We start from the raw sequence: 9,460 nt of genomic DNA on the forward strand, positions 1-9,460 counted from the left end.
AAGACCTCCCTGGGGCTGAAGCCCCAGCCCACCTGGAGAGCAGGTCCTGTCCATCCCGCATCGCAGGAAGCCAAGTCGGGAGATCTGAGCTTCCTTTGTCCCAGGTGACTTGTGCTCCGGAGTAGGACCCAGATGAGCCACGGCCCACCTGTTCACTGCGTGTTCCCCGTGTCTCTACCTGTTGCTGGGCAGCCCGGCCTGAAGCCACCCAGCACAGGGCAGCAGGCCCCACCGCCGCCCAGCCCAGCCAGAGAGACAGCCCCAGCACTGAGTCTGGTGAAGGAGAGTAAACAGGGTTTGCCGGAGCTTTCTTGGCTTCCAGCCTGCAATGGAGGCCGGAAATTGCAGCGTCTTGTTATCAGCAGTTCACTGCACTTAAAAATTTTCAAGCCGTTTATGTTTTCACAAGGCAAAAGAGAGGACTTGGCACTGGCTGGGAAGAAGGTCCAGGCTGCTGAGGTCCTAAGGGCCTCTCTCTGCTGTCAAATGTTGCTTAACCATCGCCTGAAAGGGGCCAGCTGTGGTGAGAGCCCGGCCTGCAGTCCTGCTTAGCGGGGAGGAGGAGTCACTGGTCAGGGAAGTCAGGAATGCAGGGGGTGGCATAGGAAGGAAGGAGCGGGGCCTGGGGCAGGCTGTGCAGAGAGTCAGGCTGGGGAGCAGGGCCGGGAGGGTGTTATGTAATAACGCCATGGGGAACAGTCTCGCTCTCTCTGGGGTCTCAGGGCCAGTGCAGTTCCTGGGTGTCAGAGCTCCAAGTGGGCCCCTTAGCACCGCACGCGTCCCAGCAGTCTGAGGTATCCACACCTTGCTTATTTCTAGTGCCTAGAACAGGGCCTGCCACATGGTGGCTTCTTGGCAAAGGTTTGTTTATGAGCGGAGGGAGCATTGTTTCTCTTTTTCAGTGCAGTGGGTGGTAAATACCCAGCTTGAATTCAGGGCCACCCACAGCACCAAAGGACTTTTCCTCCTAAGGGAAAGCAGCTAGCAGGGTCTGGGCCTGGGGACAGTAAGGGCCATTTCCCTTGTTGGCTGGGCCTGGGTGGGTCCCCAAAAGTTCTTCTGACCATGTGGGTCCTTGGCCTGGATTCTACCTAGTGCCCCTTCCCCGAAGGTCTGGATGGGCATGAGGAAGACAGGACAATGTACTAGGCATAGTCAGGGGAGAACCACCTGCACCCTGGCATGGCCTTTGACCCGGGAGCAGGGAGTGGGCAGGCCTGCAGTGCACTCCCATGGTCTCAGTGGGGCTGCCAGTTCCCATTAGCAGCCAGTGGGTCAGAGGCTGGTAGGAGAGCTCAGCTCTGAGGCTGGGAACCTGTCCTGAGGCTGTGTGTCCACCTCTGAGCTGCAACCAGCTCCCTCCTCGGGCAGGTCAGGGTTGAGCAGCCAGCCTGTGGAAAAGAAGAGCGGCTCCGTCCTAACCCTGTGGTGGAGGCTGACAGGACAGGGCTGGAGGGTTGGCCCTGGGCCGCTTCCCAGGATCCCCTAGCACAGGGGAAGCTCACGGGAGCCCCGCACGCCCCTGACACAGTGTTTCCAGGCCGAGGCTTCCTGTGGGTTTTCGCCCTCCCACCCCACGTGCTCAGCCTACTCGAGAGGAGCCATGGGCTGGCGGAGAGGAGCCATGGGCTGGCGGAGAGCAACCAGGTCTGGAAGTCCGGCTGGTTCTGGCCTGGCCCTGCTTGCGGCCAATTGTGTGTGCTTGAGCTTTTCTGTGGGTCTCGGTTTTCCTTCTAGAAGCAGAGAGGATCACTCTTCACTTTCAGGTGGGGCGAGGGGGCTCTGACCTCTCCCCTGGGGCAGCCTCTTCTCTGTATTTCCAAACAGCATCACGAGGCCCCACCAGGACAGGGGACATCTGGAAGTAGATTTTCCCAACAAATGCGATAACGAATCCAGTCTTTTTTTGGCTTACCATGATTTGGTAGAAATTTATTCAGGCCTTCTTTCAAAATTGCCCTTGACTGAGTCTTTGGTGGGCCTTACGAGCGAGTTGAGGGTCCCCAGCTACATCACTTGGGTGGAGGGGCAGAGGGCCAGCGTGGGAGGACTGGGCCTCTGGGGAACAGGAGGCCGAGGCAGAGCAGAAGGCAGCAGGGAGCTCTTCAGCAGGGGAGCCACATGGAAGCTTCAACTTGTAGGCCCTGATGTCTCCTCTGGGCTCCGTTCCTGGGTCTCCTGCTGGAGAAACCAGTCAAAAGAGACGTCTGTTCCTCCAGCCCCTCTCATCTCCACTTTCTGCCTTGCCCCTGGTCTTGGAATTCCCAGTTCATTTCAGGTCGTACAAGGAAACAATTCCAGGCCTATTCCTGACTTCCCACCCTAGAAGGGAATGTCAGAGCCCTTGGCCTGTTGTTCCCTCTCCCTTCTTCCCGGGAGCCAAGCCCCATGGGACGTGGTGGGAAGTTCCATATTTGGGCAGCCCAGAGTGCTGGAATGAGATGGAGATCTCCAGGGCAGGACAAGAGGGTCCTTATTTAGTCCGAAGTCTCCAACCTGGGGCTCAGGGTGAGAGGGAAGCTGGCAGAGGCCTGGACCCTTTAAAGGCAAGAGAATGGCAGTGGCAAGGAGCTGAGCTGAGAGCCGTCTGTGAGGGAGATAAGAGGCGTGGCTTCTCCAGTGGCTTCCCTAGGTTTCTCTCTTTCGAAGGACGTGTTTGAGATGCAGTCTAATAGGGCGCATTGAACTCCAATATCATAGAATAGCACAGAACCAAATTAGGGCTACCGGATGAGACCTAAAGAGACAGGTGAAGTAGAGAGGAGTATTTGGGAGTTAGAAGGAGTGATCTCTTGAGGCCTGGGCCTGTCCCTCCCCTCCCTTGTCTCCCAGTGATACTAACTTTATACAGTACTAATTAGAGTAGCCAACATTTATTGTGGACCTATTGTGTGCAGGGTATTGCGCTAAGTAGTTCACCTGTAAGATCTTATTTGATTCTTACAACCGCCTTCTGGGGCAGACATTATTATCTGCATTTACAAACGAGGACAAAGGCTGGAAAGGCAAAATAATTTGCCCGAGATCACACAGCTGGAAAGGGAGAGAGCTGGGATTTGATTCTGGGCAGTCGAACTCTCCACGATCCCAGGCTCTCAACTGTTTTTCTCCGGATAGCCGGGCACAGCTCCCCTCTGCGATTAACCCGAAGGTGTATGAGGCCCACAGGCCTCTAGCTCATCCCATTCCAGTCCCTCTTACTCCGGGAGTCAGGAAATTCCTCCCAGTGTCTACCCTATTTCTTCCTGTGGCAAAATGATTTCTGAGATTAGAAACTTCAAATCCATTTGTGATTAGCATGACCTGCATCTCATGTCGAAGCCCATCATGTGTGACATCTAGTAAATGTTAAACTTTTCTTTTGGGTGTCTCCCTTTACCTGCATCTCTCCGCCTCACCTCCCCAGCATGCACAGATCGTCTCTTCTGGATTCCAGTGTCGGAGGCAGGACAACCCTGTCCTTCTTCCTTCCTCTCTTGATTCTCCTGTTGGGGTACATGGTCTCTGTCAAGGGCAAAGAACCTCAACAGGTGTCCCGTGGCTTAGGGTTAGCCTAGGCTGTTGCTTCTGAACTTGGGGTGCACTGCAGCCCGAGGAAGTACAGGGCTGCAGAGGACTGAGGGAGACACACACGGATTCCTAGAGGTTGCTTGGCCAGCATTCTGGAGTCCGACATGCAGCTGCCATCCCTCTGTCCTCCAGCCCATCGGCCACCCTACCTGCCTCCATTTCTGGACTGTTTCTGAAAGATCGCGGACTCTGTATGCTAAGTGCCCAGAGAGCTGCTGCTGCAGGGGGCTTGCAGTGCGCCAGCAGCCCACCCCAGCTTCAACGCACCGTACCTGCTTCCCTCTGCAGTGGTCTGCAAGAAGAACCTGGACAGCACCACCGTGGCCGTGCACGGTGAGGAGATCTACTGCAAATCCTGCTACGGCAAGAAGTATGGGCCAAAAGGCTACGGCTACGGGCAGGGTGCAGGCACGCTGAGCACCGACAAGGGGGAGTCGCTGGGCATCAAACACGAGGAGTGAGTAAAGACCCCTCCGCCCCGTTTCTTACTTTCTCACCCCCTGCTCCCATATCGGACACGTTTTCAACCACTTTTGGTTAAGCAGTGGAGGGCTCAGAAAGCCATTTATCTAAAAGGTAGTCACAGAGTACCCCCTATGCATCAGGCTGCTGGGGGAGCTGGGGTTCCGGCGGTACTGAAACAGGCTCCTCTCTGCACTGAGCGCATCCTGCATTTGCATACAGTTCAGAGCTGCGGGGGCCCTCAGAATTACTTCGTCCAATTTCCTCTTTTTACAGAGGAGAAAATCCAGCGCAGGCTCAGTGGCCTGCCCGGGCCCCACAGCTAGGGAGTGTCTGAGCCAGACCAGGGCAGCACAGTGGCCACACCAGCCTGGCTCGCAGCCCTGCTACCTCTCACCCCTGCTATGGGGAAGTCATTTCCCTTGGAAATGCCACAGGGTGTCACTGAGTCCCCTGATCCCCACCCCATGGCACCCCCGGCCACTGACCTGCGGTAAACAGTGGCTATTGGTGATCAGCCTGGCCAACTCCTCGGCCCTAGGGGATGGACGGAAATGACGGCTGAGTTATCAAGTTTCAGCCAAGGTCATTGCCCCAGTGGGAATGATTTGTCAGCAGATTTCTCCTGGAAGGAATGTGTAATAGACCAGCTACAGGAATGAGGGGCAGAGGAGGGCGATTCTTAGCAAATGAGGTGTCAAATGATTCCAGCGTTTAAATGCGGTGACTGAGGGAAGTATGATGTTTCAGTGGAGATAACATTGTGCTGAGCCTTGGTTTGTCCAGCTGTAAAATGGGAGATGACCCTGGAGGCCCTGGCGGCCCTAACCTTTGTAACTCGGGTAGAGAGAGCTGCTCCTTGCCCTGGCATGAGAAGAAGGTAGGCTCACGCCCTCGCAGCGCCAGCCCCAGCCGTATTTCTCAGTCTAAGTCATCTCACCTTCTCCGTGCAGGGCCCCTGGCCACAGGCCCACCACCAACCCCAATGCCTCCAAGTTTGCCCAGAAGATTGGCGGCTCCGAGCGCTGTCCCCGATGCACCCAGGCAGTCTACGCTGCGGAGAAGGTGATCGGTGCTGGGAAGGTAAGGCGGCTGCTGGGCATGATGGGGAGAGGGGAGGGAGACAACTTCCTGACATGTGGATTCCAGAACTTTGCAAGTTTGACCCTAGCTCTGCTCAGGGCAGCCTGAGTGCTGGGCTTTAACCCCTTCCCTTGTAGAGAAGGAGTAAGCCATTGCCCCTGTGGGTTGTTTGCACCTGTGCCTTCCTGTCTCCAAGGAGCTCATGTCACCCACGAACAGCAGCATCCCCAGCGTCGAGAGATTGCCCATGGTCGGTTCATAGGGAGTTGCAAGGATCAACCTGTATCTCTAGTGTTGGGGACCGCAGAGTCTAAGGGTGCATGGGTGGGTTTCAAAGGATCCACAAATCCCCTGAAATTATACACAGGGTTCTGTGGGATCATATCTCTTTCTGGGAAGATGATCCATAGCTTTCATCAGATTTCCAAAAGGATTTGTGATCTCCAAAATGTTAAGAACTACCCAAAAATATACATTCTGTTTCATGGGATATAGACTCCCAATAGAGCTGGATTAAATGAGTTGCCCAGATCTGCTAGCTAGGAAGGGGCTAGGCCAGGATCAAGCCCAGGTTTGTCTGACTCGGAAGCCCTTGTTCTTTTTGCTCTTACTACTACTACTGTTAACTCTACTTGGGGCCATTCAACCCTTTGAACCCATCTCCACAGCTGGAAAATGGGCAGGAATTGTTCATCCCAGCACGGTGATGAAGAGCTTGGACCCTAGACGAACGCTGGTCTGAATCTTAGTTTTGCCGTTTACTAGTTGTTTGACCTCGGGCAAATTTAGCCTGAGCCTCAGTTCTGCATCCAGTGGGCCTGGATGGTGGAGCAAATGACGGTCCCTGAGAAACGAGGGAGTCTGAAGATTGAACGAGACAATGCCTGTGTGGTGCACAGTGTAGCGCCCGGTACGTGCCAGTACGGGCCAGCTATTGTTATTGTTATTGTTGTTTGCTTTGCGGGGTTGCTGTGAGGTCAGAATGAAGATTGCTGTTGATTAAAGGATGAAAACAAGGGACATTGATATTATTATTAAGTTGGGTTCTTTTTTCTCTGTCTCGCCATGAGAACAGAAAATTATAAAAAATACTTAAGAATCACTACTTCTGTTATTTAGACAGGGTATCAGGTAAAGTTAAGGCTGTACTAAGGAGTAGGATAAGAGAGTTTTGCATTCAAATGGAAAAGGTAGGCAAAGCTGTCACCTCCATTGCCCGTGCCAAGAAAGAAATATCGAGAAGCCGGGAGTACTTTTAAGTGCCATATGAGTGAGTAAAGGGATTGGGCTTATTTAAAAGGGGCGGTGGCCTAGGAAATGCGGTTGTGGTCTAGCTGGGATTCAGCCCTTCTCCAGCCTGCAGAGCTTGGGGTGGCAGCCCCTGCTTTGCAGAGGAGGCGACAAAGGCTGGGTGACTGTCGAGGGTGAACCTGGTGCTAAGGGCAGGGTCGAGACCCAGGGCCCCCCAGCTCAACACTCTGGACCCCACCACTGTCTCTTGGGCACAGGAGGAGGGGCCACCGTGTGAGCTCAGGCAGCCAGGAAATCCGAGGGGATCCAGTTTCCTTTCTTATCCTCTAGCCCGGACACCAGGCGGCTGTGCTGAGGGAATCTCTTTGCCCTTAAAAGGCCTTGTTTTTTCCTGTCTGACTGCTGTCTGCCTCTCGCTTTTCCCGGGTTTAGCAGAGCTGTCTACATGTCAGCTGTTGCCGATGGGAGCTGGCTGCCGAGGAGTCTGTCTGTGAAAGGTCCCGTCGTCGTGTACAAACCTGGGCCCCACGTGTCCCTGGGAGGCTTGCCCTGTGTTGCCTTGGGGTGCCTCTTTGAACCTTCTGTGGGGCCTTCTGTGGCCTCCAGAGAAACCACACTCCTCAGGCCTTTTCCTGCCAGGATAAATGCATTTCATAGACCCTTTCTCCTTCCAGAGTGACACTGGAAAACGTTGACTCAGAGCCTCCCCTGTGCCAGGCCCCATGCCAGGCACTTTACACTGGTGACATCGTTTCATGCTCACGGCTACCTAGTGAGAGAGATACCCACTGCCAGAGAGGTGATGGCCTTTGGGCAAATGAAACACCCAGTTCTAGAATTTCAGAGGCCCGGTTGGTTCAGGAGAACCCCCACTACACACGCCCGCTCTGAGGCTGGGCCTTATGCGTTTAATACCTGGTCCTGACATCCATTCTGCAAGGTAGGCGGGCCTCCCACCTGAGAAAGCATGGAGGCTGGGCGACTAGTAAGTAGCAGTACCAGGAAGAGTCCAGAGCCCTTGCTCACACCACTAACCCACGGGCAGGAGAAGGCTCGTCTGGGCCCGCCTATGGGAACAGCTACCTTGGCAGTAATCCCACCCCCTCGGCTGCCTTTTGTGGCATAGCTGGTGACACTAACCACCGAGCCATTGCAACACCACATCAAAGATGGTGTGAAGTGTGGTCCCTGGCCTGCTCCCTCCACGGCCGGCACCACAGGCCATGTCCTGTCTGCGGTACCAGCTGAGCAGACTTTGGAAGTGCCTTGGCCCTTCCTTCATGGTTATATCAAGGGGAGTGGCGCTGGCGGGGAGGGAACCCTAGTCACCTGGCAGTCACCTGTTTCCTTCCCCACCTAGTCCTGGCATAAGTCCTGCTTCCGATGTGCCAAGTGTGGCAAAGGCCTTGAGTCAACCACCCTGGCGGACAAGGATGGCGAGATTTACTGCAAAGGTGGGTGCTTTCACTTACGAATGAGGCTCATGGGGCCCAGGGGGGCAGGGGCCCTAAGAAGTCATGGCTTTGCTGAATGTAAGCCAATTCCTGGCCTTGGGACCCGAGAGCCAGAGCATCTAGTGTGACTCCTTCATTTTACAAATGAGGAAACAAGCCCAGAGAGAGAAAGCGACTTGGCCAGAGGCATGTGGCAAATCGGGGCAGGCATGGGGCTAGAACCTGGCCTGCTAACTGCCAGCACGAAGCTCTTACAGCTGGAGCCTCCTCACTGCTGGGGCTGGGGGTGCTGCAGAGGTGAGGGGCACCGGTGGACTTTCTTCGCCAGAGGTCTGGCCAGGCACTCGGGGTGGGGCATCTCCAGTGGGAGGGTGGCCGGTGTGGCTGGGGCAGGGGAGCAGGCTCTCACCTCTCTCCTCTCTCTGCAGGATGCTATGCTAAAAACTTCGGGCCCAAAGGCTTTGGCTTTGGGCAAGGAGCTGGGGCCTTGGTCCACTCCGAGTGAGGCCACCAGCGCCCGCCACACTCTGCCCACTCCTGCGCTTTTCATCGCCATTCCCTTCCCAGCAGCCTTGGAGGCCTCTAGGATGCCTTCTCTCTCTCAGCCCTGCCACGCATCCACTAATGACTTAAATTTGGTCGTCTGGCTCCCTTTGGTTTGGGCATCTGCCGGAGGTCCCACCTACTAAGGGGCTCCCCCTTCCTGGCATCCCCAGTAGGAGATGGCATGGTTTTGATCCGGGTGAGCCCAGGCTGCCCCCCTGGCTCCCACACCTCACCCCGCAGCCCTCCGTTCCCCAGCCTGTTGGGCTGAGTGTCTGTCATCAGCTGGCCAGGACGCCTGGGCCCCCATCATGGAGACACGGGAGCAGCAGCAACAGGCCTGGAGGGGGAAGGCAGTGGGACCAGATGGGGCGGAGGAAGGCTGGGGTTTATTGGATCCCAGACATTCTCCTCTGTGAGAAAGAGGGTGGGCTTCTTGGTATCCCTCCAGAAAAAGAGTGTCAGCTTGGGGAGTCGCTGTGGGAGGCAGAGAGGATGCAGGCAGGACTGTAGGAGGCCCCGCTTCTCTAGGCCACCTGCCTGTGCATCTTCGTGCCACTGGCGTCCCCCCACTTGGAGTTGGAGGGGAACAACCCAGGTCTGAGGACCCCAAAGTCAGAATGTTGTCTGACCTCCTCAAACAGGCTTGCAGGGGGAGGATCCCAGTGAAACACCCCCAGGACACATTCACATGTATCAGTGGCCCAAACCTCCGGGGAGTTAGCTCTGGGCCTGCCCCTGGGTCCTGAGGCTGCGGTTGGGAGCTCCTGCCTGTCCCAGCACCGCTCAGGGCTGTTCTTGCCACGCCTGCTTGGTCCTCAGATGTGGAGGGAGGCCGACAGCCTCAGTCTTCATCCAGACACCTTTCCCTCTGTCCCCAGTCCTCGGGACCTTCCCTCCAACCCAACACCCTGCCCCCTCCACTCCACTCTTCTCCAGGGACCCTTCTCTGGCCACATCACTCCATCACTCCGTCCCTTCCAGGGCCCAAGTCAGGAGCAGTGGGGGAGGGGGCGGGGGCTGGTGACTGAACCGGTGACAGGCACGGGCCATATTCAAGCTGATTTCTCATCTGGTCAATAAAGCTGTTTAGACCA

The 9,460-nt window shown here is 55.9% G+C and overlaps 1 protein-coding gene across 2 annotated transcripts in view; it reads left to right on the plus strand.

Annotated features, from left to right (window-relative positions):
- The window catches only part of CSRP1 (cysteine and glycine-rich protein 1), a 21,452-nt gene extending 11,992 nt beyond the window's left edge, over positions 1 to 9,460 (plus strand). Inside the window, exons 3-6 of one of the 2 annotated variants that reach the window (XM_012664964.1) lie at positions 3,859 to 4,027; positions 4,986 to 5,115; positions 7,727 to 7,820; positions 8,249 to 9,460. In XM_012664964.1, the coding sequence (XP_012520418.1) occupies positions 3,859 to 4,027; positions 4,986 to 5,115; positions 7,727 to 7,820; positions 8,249 to 8,325 (470 nt within the window). In that variant the 3' untranslated portion in view covers positions 8,326 to 9,460. The other variant, XM_012664965.1, reaches the window with a different exon arrangement.

This window comes from Propithecus coquereli, unplaced genomic scaffold (assembly GCF_000956105.1).
Source record: "Propithecus coquereli isolate 6110/MARCELLA unplaced genomic scaffold, Pcoq_1.0 Scaffold944, whole genome shotgun sequence".
In the NCBI taxonomy this organism is placed as follows: domain Eukaryota; kingdom Metazoa; phylum Chordata; class Mammalia; order Primates; family Indriidae; genus Propithecus; species Propithecus coquereli.